Source organism: Platalea leucorodia (genome assembly GCF_965183815.1).
Source record: "Platalea leucorodia genome assembly, chromosome: Z".
NCBI lineage: Eukaryota > Metazoa > Chordata > Aves > Pelecaniformes > Threskiornithidae > Platalea > Platalea leucorodia.
Window position 1 is genome coordinate 11571925 of NC_138858.1, and position 23199 is coordinate 11595123.

At 45.4% G+C, this 23199-nt stretch overlaps 1 protein-coding gene across 1 annotated transcript in view; it reads left to right on the forward strand.

The window, feature by feature from the left end:
- Nucleotides 1-11949: 11949 nt before the first annotated feature.
- Nucleotides 11950-23199, forward strand: part of LOC309602473 (protein unc-13 homolog B) — a gene marked incomplete at its 5' end in the record, with an annotated part of 221394 nt that continues 210144 nt past the window's right edge. Inside the window, one exon of the mRNA XM_082336061.1 lies at nt 11950-11971. Coding sequence (XP_082192187.1) covers nt 11950-11971 — 22 coding nt within the window. The remainder of the gene's footprint in view (nt 11972-23199) is intronic.

A 23199-nucleotide genomic window follows, 5' to 3' on the forward strand; every position in this document is an offset into this window, starting at 1 on the left:
CAGCAACAACCTGCTCCAGAGGGGCTGTACCTCAGCGGCTGTTGTGCAAGCTCTCAGTAAAAAGACAAACCTGTCTCTGAGAGGTTGTGATCTGAAGCACAGCAGCAGGTAGAGCCAAGGGGCACTGGGGAAAAAGAAAGTCAGGCAATGCCGCATGGATCTGAGCACGCTAGCTGAGCTAACTGGTCAGCTCTCATTTTGGGAGCATTGCAAGATGACTGTGGAGGGATGCTGAAGACCTTAGAGATGAAAACAGGTGGACAGAGGAGAACAGGGAGAGCTGAGTAACAAATGCAGCAGGTTAATGTGGCTTCTCTTTAGGACTGTGTCAGCCAGATGGGTCCAACATTTGGCTGGGAAAAGGGCTTTTGCTGCACAGTTCAGAATAGCTCTGACGGGAGGTTCGATGAGACTCCTTCCTGCGAGGGAGTGGGGAAAGATCAGAGGTATTCTGCTGAAAGGCTCTGCAAGACCTGGGTGTGGAGAAGGACCTGGTTTGGAGATGACATACTGGTTATGGCCTGAAAAACTGGCAGGATAATGGTCTTGTACCCCACGGTGGAAGGAATTGATGAATGTGAAGAGCTTTGTTCTAGCCAAGTTGCACTTGAGGCCATGGGATGCATCTGTGAGGAGAAAATCATGGCAGATTGAGGTTCATTTTGGACAAAGAAAGCTAGGTCTGGGACAGAGAGGCAGATCTGTGAGTCCCCACTATGGATCTGTATGAGCTGGTGCTCATATTCAGAGATAAAGCATTAGGTTCCTCTCATCTGACATTTTCCTTCCTCTGAGCTAAGGTTCCCAGGCTCCTTTTACAGTCAGTGGAGAAAAACAGGTACTTTAGGGGCATCTAACCTAGTTTGAATATGTATTTGAGGGTCAAGGAAACTGTTCCCAGGAAGTGTTCCCACGCATTATAAAGTGGGACACAGTGGGAAGAGCTCAGAGACAGACACCCACATTGTGGACACCTGCATTTGACCAGCTAAATCCTGACCTAGAGGGAATGTCATAGAAAGCCCAAGGGGATGCCTGCTCAAAAGGACACTGAGGGAATGACCAGTGAGGACACAGAATCTGAAGGAAAACTGGGCCTCCAGGAGAAAAACGTGGTCAAGGACCCAGTGGTGACAAATCAGGGAGGACAAAGCATCTGCTCATCCTCTAACACTGCATCAGGACAGCAACAGGACCAAGAAGGGGCTAGAAAATGTCCTTGGGAGCTTTGCAGGGGAGCAGAGCAGTTGTATAGGCTTGCACAAACTCAGTGTCAGGAGAAAGTGACCCCTCCTGCTTTTGGTTCATGGTCAAGGCACTGGCACATCCCACAGCTAAAGCAGCTCGTGTAGCTGTATGAACACACAAAAATGTAGAAATGTTGAGGCTGAGAGCATTCAGCGCCGATAGCCTTGGAGGAAGGTTCAAGGATGAGTTTTGAGAAACCCCTGTGTGCAAAGGGAAAGTTTCTTTGTCTTGGTTTGCTTCCGCGAGAGAGAGCTGCCGGCTCCCAGCTGTGCTGCCTGTTTGGCTCTTGGCCAGAGACTCCGGCGTGCATCGCAACACCCTTCTCCCTGCTCTTGGGAAGGGCTCATGGTTTGGCTGATGGTCCAACACACACCTAAAGTGCTAGAGAAGCTCTGGTCTTCCTTCCAGAAAGCTGACACAGGGTACAGATGCCAGCTCCTCCATCCCCGCGTGCAGACGTAATTAGTACTAAAACTTAGTACCTAAGGGGCATTCATGTTGCCTTCACAGCATCCTGCGGTTAGAGATTTTGGTCTGTAGAAACTCACTCTGTCAGTGTTAAATTGGTGAGGCCACAGGGAGAAACTTTCCCTAAATAACACCAAAACTGGGTAGTTTTCTCGTAAATCCTCAGATTACAAGCAACCCCGAAGAAACACATTAGGTTTGACCTACCAGGCTCCTCGCTACTTCCAACTTCTGCACTAAAACCTCCAGATCCTGCAGGGAAACATGCACTTTACTGCTGCTGAATGCTGTCTTAGCAGATCTTTGTACACAACAGCAGGACCTGGGCTGCTTGGTAGTTTCATGGGAGACCTCTAGTGAAACTTATGGGAAGGTGGATTCAAATAGGGACGCTTTTCTTCTACACCTGTGTTGTCTCTGCAGGGGGTTCTGGTGCCAGAATACCTGCCTTTTTGCAGTCAAGCTTGCCATGGATGCTGCAGGCTGTAATCAGCCTGAGAAACTGAGCTTTTCCCCATGGATGTGTCAGCCAAGCTTCTGAATGCAGAAGACAGCACCGGTGTCACCAGATGGGGACAGGAGATGATAGCTGGCTGGATGAGAGCTGCAGACTAGATGGGAATCTCTGGCTAGGGGAAGAGGCAGATGATGGATAAAAGATACTGTGACAGAAGCAAAAATCTCTTCATCTTGTATCTTTGTGAGCCATCAGCACTTTGGTATGTATGTACACAAATATCCCATGGGAGATAAATGCCTAGCAATTAAGGATCAAAAAACAGGGCAAAATTATGGTATCTGCCTATAATTTCCTGCATTTTGGATGCTTACTTCTTCTAGATTTGTGTGGTTGCCAGTGCTCACCATTTTTCCAAGCAGGATTTTCTATGTTAGTGTGTGTAGCTCTGAACATGAAAGCAAACAGCATCTGGAAGCAAACAACTTGTAACGAGTGCCATTAAGAATTTCAGTCTGCAAACCACAAAGTGATCTCTAGCACATGTAAATGACTCTGCCAATCTGTTTCTTTCTTAGCCACCGAGCACAGCAATGACACTGGGTTCATTTTCCCAGTTGGGGGTCTTACTGCTCACCCCTCAACTCTAGGAGCAGGCTCACATCAGCATCTCCCCAAATGGCAGAAAGACCATAGGCAACATCCAAGCCACCCAGGCAATACCCATCCTACAGGCAGGCCATGTACAGTGGAGCCATTCCCCAAGTTCTGCCAGCATTTAGTCTCCCACTGGCAAGGGAAACAGCCTTGCTAATGACTAGAAGTCCTGAAAGCATCCTAATAATTTAGAGCCTGGCTCCCTAGGGAAGAGGAATGGCATATGCAAGCAGTTACCTAATCATGGTCTAATTACCCAACTGGAATTTGGCCAAGATGCTGGGACTAAGAGCAGTACCCTAAGGAAAGGTTTGTAGGGTCTCTGGTGAGTGCATGCACTCAGGATCTTGGCTTGGTACACTTAACACAAAGTGTAAAGGGGCAGAAAGCATGCTTGGTACTGCCCAAAAATGCTCTAGGCTAAGCAAATGTCATTTCAGGTAGGTTGCTTCTTCATTGCTTCTTATTTCGAGAAATTAGACACTCACCTCTGCCTCCTGGCAGGTCTTAGACACCCCAACCATTAATTGGCAAGGGCAGGTTTTGGTCCAGATGTGTGGGCCCTAAATTAACCTTCTGTTGGCCATCCCGGTCATGATCCTATCAACTCGTGCTGATGGATGTCACTACAGGCTGTGTGGTTTCGGTGCTCAGATGTGAGAAACTACACAAATGGGGACAGGGAATGGCATCTCTGCAGACCAGGACAGTTTATTTCCCATAGGTGATGGGAGGGTAGACCTGAGCTGCCGTCTAGCCCCTCCTACACCACCCTGCTTTCCACTGCTGCACCTGAGCTGATCTCAGTGGCATCACTCTGTCGCTGCCTTTTTCTCCAGGATTTGTTTGCTTTTGTGTCCCTTTCCTCAGTGAGAAACACCAGTTGGTTGCTTAAGACAAGACCTGGCAAACTCGTGCCAGCATCAGGCTGTTAAAGGCATTGTCTGCAGCCATGCTTCTGTTGTAGGCTCTGAGAGATGCTTCAGCTAAGCCCTTTCAGGCAGATGGGAAGAGATGAGAAAGAAGAGAAGCGGGGGGGAAACGACAGCCCCGGGGTAACGCAGCCACTGCTCAGGGTGGAGATGGGGGCTGGAGGTATTGGTGGCCCCTGCTCCTTCCCTTTGCGTGGGTTTGGAAAGCATCCCAGGTGAGCTGAGAGATGGCTGTTGTATCATGCTGTATTGCAAAGGGTATCGGGTGTTAGGGCAAGGCTCGGGGCTGCCTGCCCCAGTGTCTCACAGAAGAAATCCCCATGGGGCTGGCAGTTACAATCTAGTGACTGGGGACTTCTCCCTCCTCAGCTTTCACAGCTTGCTGCCAAGGCTAACCTCGACCGTGGCAGGATCCTTGCAGACCCCTTATCACAGCCCCAATGTTTAAACAACTGTATCTGTGCTGGGCTGTTTCTCTCCAACCCTTGCTGATTTTTCTAAGCAATTTTATGTTACCAGCTGGGTTGGATTTTCATTAGTATAGAGCAAAAGCTTTTTTTTGCCCTTTTTTGTTGTTTTATGATCGAAAAGAAAGTTGGAAGAGATGTACTTTCCTCCTTTTTTAAAAATTTTATTTCTTTCTATCCTCAATGCTTGGGAGAGGCTCAAAGAGCTCATGAATGGTGTCTCTTCTAGTTGTAACATAAAATGATAATACCCAGCCCAAGAAACAGAGGAAATCTGGGATTGCTAGCTACAGTTTTTAATTTTGCTTTTGTATTTGCTTTTTATCAATTTATTTCATTCAAAGATGGAGCAAACAGCCTAGAGAAGTAGTCCCTAAATGATACTCATTCTGTTCAAACCCATGTTATTCAAGGCATTCCTGGGGAAGATTTCAAGAGGATCCTCTATTTTTGTTATTCTTTCAAAACCCACCCTCTCAGACCTACCACCAGGGATACAAGGTGAAGTTCAGCCACACATACATATTGGTAATAAAGAGTTACGGTCCATAAAAACAACAGCTTTCAGACTGTAATGCTACATCTTCTGCCATTTTTATCTTTGCCTGTACCTTGCTCTGTTATTAAGGAAACTGTGCCCTGCCGCTGCCGGGCAGGCTGTGTTGTGGACACAAGTAAGTAAAATCTGGAGAGTCCTTAATTTTTATTTTTCTTGATTAAAAAAGTAGGTTTGAGGGAGAAATGGGAAAAATTACAATCTGGACAGTGAGATGCTTCCTAATTATTAGTTATTGCTTGCCTTAGACTGTAACAATCAGCAGCAGAGTGCTAGACATTGCATGGGCATTTAATGAAATGGATAAGCTTCCGTTATCATTGCATTTTAAATTCTTTGGAAAAGATTTTTCTAAATCCTTTGGAAAAAGGGACAAAAGGGGGAGTCAAAATGTGACCTAGAGAGACTCCTGGGTAAATCAGGGAGGACAGAGTGGCAAAAGGGTTGCTTTCTGCCCACCCCTCTGCGGAGGTTGGTGGCAGAAAGTGCTCACAACAGGGCTTTTACCCTGCTATCGCAGCTCTGAAAGCTCGATGTGTGCGCCCGCAGCAGGGCGAGCCTCCCTGCCTGCCTGCCTGCCTGCCTGCTTCCCTGCCCGCTTTCCCCCTGTTCTTCACGTAGCAAGAAGGGCTGGTACACATGCACGCCACTTGGACTCGGGCCCCTATGCGACAACTTAGCTGGCAGGTTAAACAGCCTGTTTGCATAGGAAATGTCCGTCACTTGGCCACTTCTAGAGGGCTAGTGGCTCTAGTAGACTGTGGGAGGTCGGCCTTTCCCTGCAATGTACTTTATTGCTCTAGAAAGTAATTTTACAAGAGCACTATAAAAATCCTCTGACAAAAAATGTTGCTCATAAATACAGTTAAATGCCCTCCCGTATTCTTCACGGGTCTTACTGAGGCATTTTTTGTTTTCCTGCAGAAGCCCCCCTTCTCTCCCTGCTGCTCTCAGATAACGGATAACGCTACGACATGAAATCACACCGGACGGGAGAAACTCTGGCCAACTGCTCCACAGCAAAGCGAGAGGGATCCAGTACCCCCAAGAGGTAACGCGATTTCCCTGATGCCTGTGATGCTCCTTGCTAGAAGTTGACTGACTGTAGCTTTTGCCTGTGGTCTTGGGATGGTGAAGAAGATGAAGCAGATGGAAGAGTCCTTTGCAGTCTCACGGTGCTTCTTCCTCAGAGCCCATCGCTTCGCCTGTATTTGCCAACAACCTTAACTTTGACAAATAGCTGCTCTTTTTTCTCTGACAACTGTTCCTCTTCAATGAATAAACACTACAAAAGCAAGAGAAAAGCTATCCCCCTAGGCTCCTCTATTGAAGAATAACTTTCTGCACTCCTCAAATGTCTGTTAATGTGAACAGAACTAAAACTGAAGACACAGCTGTAAGGCAGGAAACAAACCTGGCTGGGGCGAGGGGTTTTGCACCTCGCCGAGAGAAAAGTGACTCCTCCTGGAAAGGAAAAATATCTGATTTCTTTAAAATAAAACAGTTATTTGCTCCCTTTGTAATAGGGAAGCCATGGCTCAATTTATATATGAATCCGACCAAATTGGAGTATGGAATGGCAGAATGGGTGCCACCTGTTCCTGTTAAATCAGAAGGTGATCATCTCACAGAACCGCATGGATTTGTGTAGCTAACCTGAGGCACCAACACCAGGAAATACTGGCCTGATCCTGATGTGACCTCCTGTGCACAATACGTGCCATCTATACTTGGGAAGTGTTAACTTGAACAGAAAGAGCTACAAAGCAGGAATCAGACTGTCAGAGCCAGTGATCTCTGGACCACTCAGAAAAGATGCCTTTTTTAAGGCTGGCAAAGCAAAATTAGAGAGGGCACGTGGGTACTGTCTCATGGGTAAATACTAGGAAGAAAGAAACACCATTTTAGCTGAAAGGTGAAACTGGCAGAAGGATGAACAACCTGAATATATTGGAGATGGTGGCTGCTGAGGGGTTCCTGTAAAGTACCAGAGCAAACGCCCAAGCTGTTTGTGAAAGAGGCAGGGCTGGGAAAAAGGGGCAATGTGACTGTAAGGACAGGACTTCTGTCCCCAGAGGTCTCTTCAGTCCTGTGTCCCCATGTCCCTAGCTCCTGACTGCCAGACAGCAGGTATGTGTCGAGGGGGAGATAGCTGAGGATAAAACATAGCCAAGAATAAATATTGCTCAAAGAACAGTATTTCTGCTGATCAGAAACATCCCTGCAGTCTAAGGCAGAGACTTTCAGAGCACCTGAGTATCCTTCAGCTCATGGTTATGTTACAGTACCTGCTTTTTGGAGGAGCAGCAATAGTGGCAATGTCCATGCTGGCCAAGTGAGGGATCACTGCTAGCAGAGAGCGCCAGTCCTAGCATGCATGATCAGATGCTGGGAAAATCCCCCCTGTTGCGACCTGTATTTTACACAGACCCTGTGTTGCCGGCTTTGCTGCTCACTGCTTGGACAGACAGAGATCCCATGCTGCACGTGTGTAGCCCTGGATATAGCCTGCAGTGCAATCCTGCTGTGCTGCTCAAGGACAAGCGCCCCAATACGAACAAGAAAAGCTACGTTTGGGATGCTTGGGATAATTGCGTGAGTAACGGATTCAGTTCTATGGACTCCAGCATGAGCGGCTGAAAGACTTTTCTGTAGAGCAGCTGTAATTGAAAGGTCAGTTCCCATGGAAGCTACCCTCTTATGCAGAGGGTTTTTTCCCTGAAATGAAAGGATGCTTCTCACCTCTCCAGCCTTTTGAACATGGATTTATAATCCAGAAGCTGGCAGATCTCTTTGTGCTATCTGTCTTAAATGGTTATGTGGTGACAGCGTCCAAGCATCTCATCATTGCTAACATATTTATAATCAGGACGCCACTTATCTTTAATACCTCCTTCCCTAAAGAATTATCACAACCTCCATTTTGTGGATGGAAAATTAAGGCACAAAGACTAAACCCTATGCTATGGAGGGAGGAAAGCTAAATGGCTGCAGAGAGTTCCTGAGCGTGCCGAAAGGAAAGGCTCAGTACAGGGACTTCAGTGGCATGATGGCAGGTTGCACAGGGCAGTTGGAGAGTCTCTGATTCAAGAGGGCACTAAAATGAAGCCACCGGTTAATGCCTTAAATTGCCAGACCACTGTCACTTTCAGATGTCACCAGTCTTTAGGAAAAGCCAAGACTGGGACACTGTAAAGAAGATGCCCCGAGCTGCAGCCCGAAGTTTGGCTGGTTGTTCGGTGGGGGGTGCGGCCTCTCGCTGCCCTGTTCACCTCGCTGCCCTGCAGGTGCAGAAGTCCTGTCCGTTCCCGGACCTTTACAATTTCACAGGTATCATCCTGTTTGAGCATTTTGGAATGTTAAAACCAACATTCTGGTTTACACATAACTGAGAGGATTGCAGGCTGCTTCCCTGCAAGTTTCAGTGCATGTATGTGGTGTTCTGCTGCTGCTGCGCTGGTTATCGGCTGCGATCCACTCCAGAGAAAGCTGCATTTCAAGATGCTATTGAAATGGCTCCCGCACGCAGGTAAGACACCACGCAGTGTTATGAAAAAAATCCTGTGATCCCCTAGCTGTTCTGCAAATGTTACATTTTACTAGTAAACAAATAGAGCAGAAATACCAGTGAAAGCCATTTCAGTAGCCTGTTACCTTTACAGTCAAATCTGAGGGCTGCTTCTCAATATCAGAATATCAACTGCTTAGTCTATATTCAGCACTCAATTCCTGCCAAATGTCATAGGGTAAATAAAAAGCTTTTTTTCCTTATCTTTAGAGCTTAGCCCCAAAAGCCAGGTCTGAGATGATTTTTTTTTTGTCAGTTGCATAACAGAAAAATGGTTTAACAGATCTAAACCCTTTGATTTAAAATAAAGCCTGTGTGTGTTTGCTACATGCCAAGTTTCAGCTTGAGTCATTCTCCAGAGGCAGAAACAGAAAACTCAAAAAAGGCAGGAGTACAAGAAGAGAAGAAGAAAACACAGTTTACTTAGACTGCAAATACAGCCGCAGCATTGCTCTCTGAACAGGGAAACAATAGCAAACAGGCAGGTATAAAACAGCTGGCAAGCTGCAGTGAGTGGAGGATCACCCATTTATTACTTTCCTACCCAACAGCAGGTGAGCTGAGACCAATGGCTGGGGTCTGAGTAGAGAGGGAAAATTAACTCTTGCTCTGCAGGGATTGAAAACCGGCTATCACTTTGGTGTTGCCAGTAATGCCTCCTTTCCGAGTTTGCAGAATACCTCAGTCTTTGTTCAGAAAGGCATGCAGTTTCAGTGTGTATGAAGGTTACTGTAGTGCGCTTGCTGCACTGTATTTTTCCTCTTTAATTCAGTAAAATTCTCCATTAAAAAAAAAATATGGTGCTGACGGAGTGTACTGCCTGGGCTACCAGAGCACGCTGTCAGCTGCAGAATTTAGATCCACGCTGCTACAACAGGATTTGGGTCTTTGCTTGCAGTTAAGTATTTGTGAACCTTGCCTTCCCTTTTGTGGATTTACGGAAACAGACCTGGGAAGATCATTCACGTTTGCGAGGCTGAGGACAGCACAGGAAGCGGTGGGGTTTTTGTCTTTCTCTTGCACTGGGTTTTATCACTGACCTGTTTTTGTATATATGATGACTATGTCCAGAGGAAGAACTAGAAAAAATAACAGAGAAAGATGCTTTTGGGGAGTGTCACTTCAGCTGGAAGTCAATTTCAAGGAGCAAGCATAATTTAGAAGAGGGTAATTCTACCTTGCGAAAGTTTCACAGTAGTGATATGGTCCTTCTTCCAGCCTATCTGAAGTGGAAAGGAGAGGAGGGGTGGACAGGCACACAAGTAACCACTGTATTTGGGAATCGGGTGTTACACAAATGATCTCTTTTCATTAGATAAAGACTAGTAAAATGCTTGCATCTAATTAGACATCAGAACTGCAGGAAATTCGTAACATCTATGATAATCCCAGTCTTCACAGTTACTGCTGGTAGTAAGGTATCTCATCCTAGCTACTCAATGCTTACTTGATTGCTATTCTTGCTAATAACACATTACAATGATTTTAAAATGTGTATGACATCATCTGCCCTTGATGAGATAATTTCTGTATTATGGCAGCATTTACAAGCTCTGGGCAAGATAGGGACTTGCTGTTACAGGTGCTGTGTGACACAGTAGGTGACAATCATGGCTTTAATTTTTAAATTAGGACAGGCAGGGCAATGGGGCCCGGCAAAGGGAGGAGAGCAGTCATGATGTGATTGTGTGGTTATGGCTCATGAATGGTTTAAGAGTCTTCATTTGCCACGAGGCTGCAAAGGAAGACGGGAAAGGAAAGGCATCAGAACAGCTCAGGGACCCCCAAACAGGCCTTTTGCTGATGAAAAGCTCTGAGGCTCTGATGAATGCAGAGCAGCAATGGAGGTTTGAAAAGGCTGGGGATCTGGCGTCCTACCCTAAGACACATGGGACATAAATAATAAAGGACTTCTTAGAGCCAAACACTAATGTCCCCTGAAGTTAACTGAAAAGCCAGTGTTGCGCCCAGCTCACAGGTGGGGCAGGCTTCGATGATGTATGGCCAAAATGCAGAGGCTGGCATGCTGGAGCCCTTACAGTCTGCCACTGTTACACTTGGATAACACATAAAGAAGCAAACCAGAGCTTCTGAGGAGTTTGGCAGCACTTCAGCAACACTGAAGCCAGTTCAGGGGCAAGAAAAGGAGATTCCTTCCCCTCCTGGCTCAGTGCTGGCACTTGCAGCTCCCTGCACCAGCAGTCCGCATTCATGCTGCTAAGTGGAAGTGTTTTCGGTCCCTTGAGACTGTCTCTGGTAACATCTTTAGCACACAGTCTGCTTGTTTGTTTGCAGGAACGTCGTGGTTTGTCCTTTCAAGTGGCCCTTCTTGGTATCTCAGAGAAGCTTTACGTATATTTTTGACAGATTACCTTGATTGCACTTCTGTGCAGCAAACATAAGGGCAGTAAAACAGGCTGTGCTGGACAGGGTAGAAATCAAATCTCTTGTCTAGGTCTGAATTTTGGGAAGGTTGGTTGTGTCTTTGAAACACGCAGCTAGGAGTCTTGTCCTCTACCCTCTGTGCAGGCTTTTGAGTTATTCTAAGCATTAATGCAACAGCAATCACATTACATGGCACTTGGCTGTTGAGTTTCAGTATCAGGAGTTATTTGTTTCTCTTCGGATCCTCTGTTTGGAACTAGAAGCACATTCTGCAGTGTTATGGTTATTTATAGCTTGGGATGAAGCAGCACTAAAAGCATTAGAGGCCATCAGAGAAAAGTACTAGAACCAGGCTCAAGGGAGACCGAAGCGTGGTTCTTCCTGCGACAGGCAGCAGACCTGTGAAACACCTTACGGGAAGGTGGGGATGCAAGGACTTTGCAGGGGCCTGGCAAAGACTAGAGGAGCAGAGAGGTGGATTGAGGGTTACCAACCGCACACACACATCAGGCTCGGGAAACCCTCTGCGCCGGTCGCACGTTGGAGCTGGAAGGGTACGGAGGGAGAACTTCAGGCACAGTAATCACACCTGCTTGTCCTGCTCCTGCTCTTCCCAAAAGATTTGCTTATGGCTTTTGCTGCGTGGGGGGATTTGGGTGGCTGTGCGTTAGTTGAGCTTCTTACGGTGATAAAGCGGAGCCCGTCCCAGGATGGGTGGCGTGTGAACGGCGGGAACGACTCCTGCAGGATGCTATGTACCCAGTAAGGTCTCTGACCTCGCAGAAGTAAAACAAAAGTGAGAAAAGCAGAAAAAAAAAAAAAAAAAAGAGGCAAAGCATCAACCCCCCCCCAACCAAGCCCAGCCCTCCCTTTCCTCAGGTACGGACGCCTCCGGGCGGGGCTCGGGCAGCGGGGGGGGACCAGGGCCGCGCCCCCGCTGCTCTGCCGGCTCCCACGGGCGACGCCGGGGCCTCTCCACCCGCAGACGACGCCCCTGGAACCCCGGGCCACCCCATCGCCCCGGGCCACCCCATCGCCCCGGCGCGCTGGCGACGGCGGCGCGGCGGGAGAGTGCCCCGCCCCGGCCCCGCCCCTCCCCTGCGCGGGGCGGCCCCGCCCCCGCTCGCGGCGCCGCCGCCCCGCCCGGCCGGCGGCAGCGGGGCGGCATGAGGAGGAGCGGCGGGGGCGGCTGAGGCGCGGCGGCCGCCGCCATGTCGCTGCTGTGCGTGAGAGGTGAGCGGGGCGGCCGCCCTCCGGGGGGGGCGGCGGCGGCGGCGGGAGCAGACGGAGCGGGGGGCGGCCGGTGGCCGGGAGCGCCTCAGGCCGGGCCGGGCCGGGCCGGGCGCTGGGCGGCCGCGCTCTCCCGCCCCGGGGTGGGGGGTGGGGGTCTCCTGCCTCAGCCGAGAGGCGTCCCTCGGAAGGGGCATGGCCGCCCGTGGCGGAGCCCCGCGCTCCGTGGCGGAGCCCCGCGCTCCGGGGAGGGCTGGACAAGCCGCGCTGGCCGGCCCGGCGGGGAGCCACGGCTGGGCTCGGGCCGGAGCGTCCCCCTGCCCCCCGAGTGCAGGGGCTGCCGGCGGCCGGGGCGGCTTTCGGGGCGGGGCGAGGCGAGGCGAGGCGAGGGGGCCGGTGCGATGCCGAGGAGCAGCAGTCCCGCCCGGTGCCGGGACCCGGGGAGCGAGGCGGAGCCGTGCCTGACTTTCGTCCTCGGCTGAAACGCTGAAACGCTGAGTGAAACCGAGCCGGCTGGAAGCAGGCTGCTGTCACTGCCCTTAACGTCGCAGCTCTCGCTCTCTGCTCGCCCATAACGCGCGTTGTTGTTTCGGATGCATGTCTAACCAGCTTCTCCTCCCGCCACCGAGCCCCGCTCCCTTGCTGAACGGGTTACTGAAAGGAGGTGCTTTCTCGTGCGGGTTGGATTATAGCGCTAGCGGCTTGCTCTCTATCTCTGGTGTTCAATTTCTTGCTCTCTTGTGCCAAAAAAAACCCCAACAACCCCAAAACAAAAACCAAAATCCCTAGAGAAAACCATCTGCCGGGACTCGGGCTGCTGGGACGTGTCACCGCTGGCCGCGGTGGGCGCAGGGTGTCCCCGGGCGCCGGCCGTGCCCTGCGGCTTAAAAGTACAGTTTTAATGTTCTCAGCTCCTTTGCCAGGTGTAGTAAAAAAACCCTGGTGCTGGTGTGCTGCTGGCAGCTTAACTCCTCTTTCGCTCACATCGGTTGATGGGATAACAGCTCTTCATCCAGCTGTTCATCACCTTTTTGAATCAAAATCCTTGTTTTGCTGATGGTGTTAATAAAAAGGTGCCAGCAGAGTATCTTGAGTGTGCGCTGTTTTGGGGAGAGCGCTGGTCTTGTAGGAGAGCGTTTTTAAATTAAATTTCAGCCTTTTATTGAACGTATATTGCATTTAAGGAGCTAGGAGGGGTGTACAAGTGTAAAGTTTATCTTAAAACTGTTGTTGATGCAGTTCTGTGTAAACTGTGAAGCACATAGTATCTCGGGTAGACTTGTCCATTTTTTCTGAAGGCTTTGCCAAAATGTCTTCACTGAAGCCGATTCTTATTAGCTCAGGGATGCTTACATGTTACAGGTGTTTCTTCACTCTTTTTGGTGGTTCATCCTCAAAACGTTCTCAGGCTGTCTTTTAAAGAAACGTGGTTTTGAGGCCACTTGGACCTGACTGTGTTAAAGATGTGTTTGTACCTCATCTACTAAGAGTAGTGAAAGAACATGAACTGAATGATTGAGTTACTGGAAAGTGTCCTGCCTTTTCAGGGTGTTAATTCTTTGGGCCAAAAGCATTTCAGCAGGCTGGAACGATGCTCTCTTGTGTTTGTCTTATTCTTTGGTTATCTGTAAAGAGCTAAAGAAGAAGCTTGAGGTGGCTGGTGACTGTGTGTGATGGAGAATTACTGTGAAAATTTTATCTTTCATTTCCATCTGTTGTGCTAAGACAGTAGAAAATACCAGCAGTAATTTAGATAGATGATGCTGAGCAACTTTATTATAAGAATGCAGAATGTAGTCAATTTAATAAACTTGAAGAAGCATGTTTTCTGAAATACCCATGACTGGAAGAATGAGCAGATGAGATCTCACAAGTATGAACCATTAAACATAAAATGGAAGTATGCAGAGGTAGAGCAGCCTGAAAAAACAAAACGGATACCAGGAGCTGAGATAAAAGAATAACTTTCGGGGCGAGGAGAAGAAAGCTCTATTAACTGTCACTTCTTTTTTAAAAAAAAAAAAAAAGTGGCACTTTTCTTGCATTTTCCCTTTCCATCAAAATGAACTAATCTGGCTGAGAAAGCGGTGCAGCTGTTAATAAGAAAGTGGAAAAGCTGCCTTTTTTTTTTTTTTCAATTAAAAATGGTGCGCATGTAAGACTGCATAGTAACATGGGGTTGCATGCAGTAGACCTGAGATTAAAAAAAGAAAGACAATTAAAAAAACCATGAAGTAAATGTAGGCGACTGGGACACTGTTAATAGCTTCTGAATTGCAGTTTAACAGATAAAGGGAAATGTGGAAAAACCCCTAAGTGGCAGTGTAACAAGAAGCCTGGCAGCCAGAAAGATAGTGTTGTAATTCATAGATTTATTTTTTTTCCCCTTTGAATTACGCCCATTAATAGTATTTTAATGAATGGCTAATCTAAAACAGTGCACACCAAACATGTCTGAGTGCTGCCTTTGTTCCTGAAAGAGCAGCTAATGTACACAGCTTGTTGATCTCGCGTCTCATGGTACGTTTCTTTTACATTTTCTTCTTAGAGAACAAATCAGGGATTTTTTGTTTTTGTTTCCCCCCCCCCCGAGTCATTGAGCTATATCTGCCGTAGAAGTACCTGACAGAAAATCTAAGCTCAGAGGAATTGTGAGTCTGGGCTCACCTGCAAGTGTGCAGAGGGCGTGTGAAGTGTGCCCGTGGTAACAGGCTGTTGTAGGAGCAAATCAAGGAATTCTTTTGGAGCAGGGAAATATGCAGAGGGTGTAAGTGAAGTGAAGGAGAAAACAAATACCGAATATTACATGATTGAGGCTTTTAGAGGAGACTTCTTCGTATTTTGATTCCACTGCTTAAGTGCAAAAGAGATTGCATGTACTCCCGGTTAGAGCAGCTGTGTCTGGATTATGTCTGATAATCTTCTCTTGGCATAGTTTGCTTTATTAGTTTGCATTTAGTGTTGTATTTGTGAAAATAGCACATATTAAATAAAAGTACTCCCAGTGAAGCAGTCTAGTTTTTCACTAGTCTTGCATCGTTAACTTCTGCGGCCTTCTCTTGGAAGTCTTGATTTTACGTCACATCTCAACTTAATGAAATTTCTTCTTCTGATCTTTCCTGTCTTCTGACATACAGATAGAAATAACTGCTATCTCAGCACAGCTTGCAAGGGTCGTGGCAAAGGAGGACCCTGCCGAGGTCGGATCACCCGGTCACGGGCGCTCTGTCATCGGTGCCTTTGCCCTGTTCGCATCGTGGTCCTGAGGCACGCTTCAGACCCTTCCACTTGCTTACTTTTGTTACACCGTACTTTGTCCCCAGCTCTTGTTGTCTCAAGACAGTGATGGCTCTCTTCTAGTTTTCCTCCTCTCTGCTTTGTAACAGCTTATGCTGTGTCTTCAGTGCGGTTATATTCCTGGCTCCTTGACCTACCTTATCCAGCTGACAACTACAGTAAAAACTGTGTCTCTCTGTCTCATACCTTGCCTGTCCTGCTCACTGTCCCAATGTCTGAAATGCCTTGCTGTTGCAAGGATATTGGCAGTGGGGGTCTTCCCGCATCCCTGTACGCGGTACCCGGCTTAGTCCCATGAGGGCATAGTGCTTATGTCTAATAATAATGTCTAATGTGCTTTTGTCTTGGGGCCCAGTTCGCAGTATCTGTGTGAGATTTGGCTGCCTGAGGTGTGTAGGAGATGGAGTTAGGTGATCTCTTCTGGTCCTGCACTCCAGAATTTTAAGTTGTTGACTGCTGTGTGAAATTACACCGTCTGGAGTTTAGGGATGTTATTTTTTTGCCTACTGTTTATCTTGCTGCTGCTCTGAAGAGTTATAAAAGCTTGCTTATCTGGTGACATTTTGGTTTGTCAGAGTAGCTGGAGTGTTGGAATACTGCTCAGTGAACTTAACTGTGCATCCCTGTATTGCCAGCAAAATTTGGGTTCTAGTACCTGTCCACCAAATTAAACTGTTGACATCCAAGTGAAAGAAGCAAACAGGGAAAATGGAAATGGATGCTGACGATAACGGAAAGGAAAGCATGTTCATTTTGTGGAGTACTTAGAAATATCTGTAACTAGAAGCCTTGTAGTCAGACGTCAGGGCTTTTTCTTTGCGTTTAAAGCATTTTTTCCCTGGGATGCTATAGCCTCAACTTACCTTGGTGTTTGCTTCTGTAAGGCTGAATGCAATGCCTCCAGCCCTTTCTGTCTGAAAGGTGATGGTCTCTAGCTGGAGCTCTCTCCATAGCACTCTTGTAAATAGTACTCTTAGCAATAGGGTAATCGTATTGCTGTGTTGTGACAGTGTTCTGAAATGGCTGCAGAACTGAAAAAAAACCCTGCCTGTCTTTGTGTAGGTCAAAATGTAAAAGAACAGAATGGGACTCTAAAAGTGGTAGCAGAAGTACAGGTTATAAAGGTAGGGTATAAAAATGTAATGATTCATTAAGAATTTGCTATGTAAGTATTATGAACTCCTTTTCTATAGCTGCAATTAGTCAGGAAGCTGCCAGTGTATGTAGTGTTGGAACAAAATAAAATGCATTAGAAGTTTGGATAGAAACACTCAGGTAAAAGAGTCTTTGCTACTAAAGGAGCTTCTTTGCATTGAGTCCAAGTTTGGGGTTTGTAAAGCTGTAATTGGTGGCTTAGTTGGAAAGAAAACTTTTAAACTTTCAAGATTCTTTTGTTAAATAATAGGAATCTTTAAAACCTACAAACCACATTTGGTTTGTGATGCATGGGCGGTCATTCATTTTCCTGTTTCAAACCCTCGCTCCTTCAGCTTCGGACACTGTTACTGCAAAAGTTTCAACAGTGTGCAGCCTTTGTTTTAAGTATTTAGGGACTAAGTGCTACTTTACGCCCCCCACCCGTGATTTCCAGTGGGATTGAGGAAATTTACAGAGTGCTTCCTAAATTTGAATAGCATCTGCTTTCTTCTTGCTCACTTTGTGTCCCCTCAGTTGACTCCTTCAGTTTGGGATCTGCCAAGTCAAACTTATTAAAGTTGTTATGAACATATTGGTTTAATATGCAACAAACTGCTGGATTTAATCCAAATGCTGAAAGACCCTCATTTTGAACTGTAACAGTCTGAGCCAGTTGCAATTTACACAATGGCATATAAAGTCCAAGCAAACGAAACTGCTTTTTTAAATCCAGGACTTTACTTCAAATATTTGACTTGGAGGCATGTGAAATGCATATGTCTGATGGCAAATGATCCTCTTAAATTTCCTTTTGACATTTCCTCCTGCATACTTTTTTTTTTATGCCTTGTGATCAAATTTTACTCGATGTTTTAAAAAATAGTTTAATCACTTGGTGAAAGCTGTTCTCAGTGCTCTTCCAAGAGACCTTAAACCAGAGTGATGTCCCTAATAACTCTTGCTTTTTCATTCAGACAATTTATTGTGTGGTCTTGCAAACAGATAGGGAGCTGCCGGGAGGGTCTGTAGGGTCTTCCCTTACTCTGCCTCTTTGGTAGGTTAAAGCTTACTAGTACCTGGCATTTTCTTGGTGTAGAAGTGTGTGAAAGCAACTTGCTATTCTTGTCTCTTGTTAGATAGAAAGGCTTCTGGAATCTGTAGTTTGAAAGGTTTTTCTTTAGCGTCCGAATTTCCTCTTCTTTGCAGTCTTTATTTTCTGACCATACTTCTAAAGTTTCTACAGAAATTAAAACTAGATTTAATATTCTTTTGTTGATCTCCTCATCATTAAATGTAGAACTAAAATCTGCTTTATTCCTGTTGCCAGCTTGTGCTTATCTGTGCATGCATTAGCCATCTTTGCCAAGGACTTTGCTGAAATAATGTTTTGCTTGTCTACTGTGACCTGTAAAATTTGGCAGATGCTTTCTGTGGTATGGATTCCTATTCCATAGGTATATCCTGGGTGTTTGGATCAGACCTCTGTGCATTTAGCAGCATTTCAGATGGATTTTCTTTTCTCTTAGGCCCTCCTTACACCTGACTAGGCTGCCGTGCGTAATGCTTCTTTTATTACCTGCCTCTTCACTGGCTTCTGTGTCCTGCTTGGTTTTGTATAAATGGCAAATGCCTAATCTAGGAGCGAAAATGTTGAAACATGGCAAGCATTAATACTGGTGTTTGGGAAACCCCAGTAATCATGACTGGTCTCTCAAGTGGCTAACCGTCAGTCTGTTTCACTGGCTTTCCATCGTATTTTGTCATTTTACACTTCAATGAGAATATCCTGTGCTAGTAAGTCATACATTTCAATTCCGCATGTTATATCTGTGTAGTTTAGAGAAGTCTTTCCAAGCCAGTGTTGAATAGTATTGAATAGTTGAATCATTTTTTCAGAACTTTAACTCCGTACACATTGATTGCTGTATTAGTTTTTTCAGACATTTGTCTGGTGTGCTCAGTGATCTGTAGGTACCTGTCCTCCTACGAGCGTGCCCCGAGTGTGTCACCTCGACTGTCATACCTCGGAGCCTGTTTTCTGATCTCTCGGGAGGCATTTAAAGGAAATGTCACTGGGCTACAGACTTCTTCGCTGACAGCTGAGTGGCGGTTATCTGGACCTTCTGGTTTTTATTATTTGCATCTTGGATGTTATCTTCACTTATTGATGGGTTGGAAAGTACCTGGTCTCACAGGTAGTGGCCTCTCCCCGAGCACGGAGCAAATGTTTATTGGATGCCCATTGCTTCTTTACCATTAGCAGTTAAATCAATTAATGGGATGGGAGGGCAATATCCTTGTTGGTGTGTTTTCTCTAATATAATTAAGATTTTTTGTTAATATTTATCTCACGCGCTTTCCCCTCTATCTAACTTCCTACAGCTAGGGCCACCCAGCCTGTGTTAATGCTGTTTATTTCTTACATATTTTACCATGGCTTGTAGCTCTTTGGGATTTCAGCTGTCCTTTTTGCTTGAGGCGTACTGGCTTTTTGGCCCCCTAGAAAACTCTTAATAAATTATTCCTGCATCTGATATCACAGTTTTGGTTCAAATTTATTCTTCTCAGTCAATTTTCTGAGAATTATCCTCAGCTTTATGAAATTAACCCCCTCTGAAATGTCCCTTGTGGATTGCTAGGGATTGTCTTTGGACAATCCATGTTGTATTTGATTTGATCACAGCTACTGCAGGTAACCTTTAAATAACCATTTTGTAGAAGTAAAGCGTAGTGGGGATCCAAAATAGTTGTTCTCCTGTTTAACATTTTTTGCTTTGGAATGCCATTTACAAGTTTTAAAAGAACTGAAGAAGTACAGGTAGGCATGTGAACTCTCCAGCATTTCTCTGTTTAACTTGTCTTTATATGACTGTCTTCTGTGATGAGTTCACAGATTCCAGTTAAATACGTTATGAAATACACTATAAGCATCTATGTTTCTAGTTCAGCTGAGAAGAAAGCTTCAAGTTTAATCCAGATTTAAAAAAAAAAAAGTTAAAACAAGAAACCTCTGGTTGATACTTTAGTGAAAAGATGCAAGTGAGGTTTACTTGGCATATCGCAAAAAGCTGAGATGCTTGCCTCCTTCACCAGGCTTTCAAAATAGTTTCCTTAATGTCCTTTTAAGTTATTTTCCCCATTATTAACTTTGAATAATTGAATAATTACACTTCTAACTAACAAATAACACACCGAGTACCTACAGATATTAGTGACCTTTTCCTTCTTGCGCAGTGTGGACCAGCTGTGGCTATGGGATCGAGTTAGATGCCGAGAAGCCCTCAGCTGAGGAATTCGTTTGACTGATGTTGGTTGAACTTCATAAGCGCCATGTTACGGCACGGATTCATGTCCTGCTGTTCTGGACAGTGGCAAGGCATTGGAGCATGGTACTGGCAGGGACGCTGTCTGTCTGACAGCTAGGTGAGGGCATCTTAAAAATGGAAGGAAACGCTGCCAGCTAATGGTCGTGACTCAGTTTAGGTTCCCCCTTGGCACACTGCTCTTCGGTGTTGATATGTTCGTCCTTCCGTCAGGTGAGTTGGGATGGCATTTGGAATAGAACTGTAAGGGAGTTGAGCTCCTGTACTCAACAAGGAAGCGTTCAGAGACTTCCAGTTTATGGAAATCCTATGCTGAGAGAAAATGAAATTGAGGTGTTGTCAGGTATGTATATATAAAACTCACCCATGTTGTTCGCAGGATTTACTTTTGCTTAAATTTGTAAAGGTCTTAACATTGCTGGGCAGGGTGCATGGGTTAGAAATTGTGTTAAAGGGATTAAAAAACTGAGTTTGTTCCCTTTTTGCTTGCCTGTATTTGGGGAGTTGGGGCATTTAGAAGCATAAAGAAGTATGAGCTTTCAACAGCTTTGTGCTGACCTCAGACTCCTGATGCTCTTCCTTGCAGTTGAACATCCCGTATGAATGGAAAGTGAATTGGACTGGAATGGCATGTCTGATGAGGGATAAGAGGAGGTGTCTTGTTCAAAATAATCTCTAGCCTAAAACTGTTGTAGAGTTTTAAAAGAAGTTTGGCTTCCAGCCTTGACCGTGTGCCTTTAAGGAATACTGGCTTTAACCTTATTACTTAAAGCTCCTGTGACTTAACTCTCTTAATTCTTTACAGCTAAATGCTCTGCTAAACAGACTGCAGCATTTCCACCGTGGAGACGTGATTATTAGGTATAAAATAACTGCAGAATTACACTTTCAAGTATTGGCACACTCAACGCTTATTTTCTCAGCTCAGAGCAATGTAGTAACACTCAGTTTAACAAACATCATTAAAAAAAAAATTACATGCTAAAGGACTTCTTGGGTCACCCCTCTGTCCAGATAAAGTCTGCAACATATAACCAACCTGCTGTTGTCTTTGTTGGCCTCTGCTGAGGAAAGGATTTTGGGTCTGGAGCCAAGTATGGTGGCCCATTAAACCCTTCATTCTTTTAAGCTTTTATGGCAGCACAGTTGTGCAGGCCCTGCGGCAGGGATGCAGGCAGGCTTGAATAAGGCAAAGTGAACTGATGAAGGGACTGCATTGCCTGAAATCTGTTCTGGAGGATGATGTAGGGATGTTCTCCAAGGCCCGGACTGGGAGGCGCTTGGTTGGCTTGGGAACAGACAAGGGTTGTTGCTTGAACTTCTATGATGTTGTAGCAAATCTGTCCTGTGTTGTCCTACTGTCTGGCATTTTTGTGACTTTGTGCCTCCAGAGATGCGCTCTGCTCAGCTCTACCAGGGCAGCACTTGAGCTGGGGAGCAGGGTGGGTGGTGGTGCTGTGCACAGGGAGCAAACCCCCGGAGTCAGGCACGGGTTTGGAGCCTCGTGTTCTGATGAAGGGGCACTGTGCTTCTAAACCTTCATGGGACTTTTCCTTGGCCACCTCTCTTGGCTTGCCATAATTTTTGGAGTTGTCATAGATTAATCTTATTTTTTCTGCCACTGGGTACCTGATCAAGGCCAGACAGCTTTATAAACTTCAAGCATGGGGAGCTGTGTGCTTTATTCTGCTCTGTACTGATTGTTGGCATCCTGAGTATCACAAGAAGGTTACTTACTGTAAGGCATTGTTTTTCAACAAATCTTTGACCAGATTGTTCAAAGACTGCTGTGCAAACTGAGTTCTTTCAGAGTTTTGTGGGTTTTTTTAATTGCTCTAAAGTATGTTTTAATTATATTTCAAAACAGTGCCATATGGTCAGGTAGTGAGGGAAAGGCTAAGTATGAAGAAACTCTGGGTCAAATGTCACTTAAGTTGTGTTGTAAACTGAAAATTTCTGCTTAGTAAACATAGCAGCTTCCAAGGAGTAAATAAATAAATATATATATATGAATAAGTGGATCTTTAAATTTCTAGAGAGAAACTCCTTAGAGACATTTTCCTTTCCTGAGGGCTTGTATAAACCTCAGAATGTGTTTTCAGGAAATGTCCAAGACTTCCAGTACCTGCGATGATTCACGTTTTTGTCACACAGTCTTCTGTTGCAACACCCACAGTCCTTTGCAAATGAAGTCCCTGTGGAGTGTTACGGCTGCAATTATACATTGGAGATCTACAAACTGTTATTCTGGAAATCTTTAATAACTGTTTTTTCCTAAATGGCCAGGAGTACCAGACACTAATTGAGATGATGCCAAGGTAGCTTATCAGCTTTGGGTGAGGAAGTAATTTGACTGCTGACTAAATTACTACACACATTTTAGAAAATTATGTGTAATTCCTGTGTCTGAGGGGACATAAATTACTAGAAAGCTGAGATTGCCTTTGGTTTTGGATTTAGGAGTTCTAATGCTACCAAAATCATCATGCCATTTCGTAGATTAATAGTGTCTTGTTTTTCGATGAAATAAATTCTTGTCATTTTCTAGTTGAAACATCCCACAACCTTGAACTCTTGATCTGAACCTAAACTTGTAGTATGTGACTTGAATTTGGCATGCAAGATGAATATGGGGTTTTAGGGAGGAAAAAATGGATGTGAAACAGTAATTTTATTTCAGTCTTTCCTACCCAGTATAACCTGCTGCATGTGCAAAATTTTATTAGATTTTGACATATCAAATTAAGTAAGTGGAGTCTGTGTATGCTCCATTTTAGTAGGAGGTTTTTTGAGGAGATTAACTGCTTAGAAACTCCATACTTACAGGGCCAAAATGGATTGTTGTAATCATCTAATATGGCCCTCTGTAGGACACAGTATTTTTTAGTATAATGACCTAGAGTCTTCTAGAAAAAGATCAGATTCTGAATTAAAATCAATGAAGTATTTTCTGCAGTTCTTGGCAGCTTTATGTTGATTGTCGTCTTACTTGACAAATGTATGCTTTTTAGAAACTGAACTGTTTTTCTAGCTTAAGCACCACAACAGCAGAAGTTGGTGTGCCTTTCCTTAGATTGGAGAAGCTATTATGAAATTTGTACTCCTCGCCCTGCCAATACTTAAAGATTGGGAAAAATGGAGTTTGGTGATGTCTGTTACTTGAGTAGATGTAGGTGGCTGTTGTATTATGACTAATCTGACTATAATGAGAAGTGTTTACATATTTTTCCATGGTTAAAAAGAGATGAAGACATGCCATGACCTATGGGATTGCAGTGTTAAATCAGTATTTTATTACACTTTGGCTAGGTGGGAGGAGTGTGGTTGAACAGAGCTCTACTGACAAGCCTTTTACTTCTATTGTGAACTTGAGTTTGAAGTTACCATTCTGTATATATCTGACACTTCAGTCAAAGATACAGAAAAGTGTTCAGGCTTTAGTGGAGCAGAGCAGCATGCGACAGAAGTTTGAAT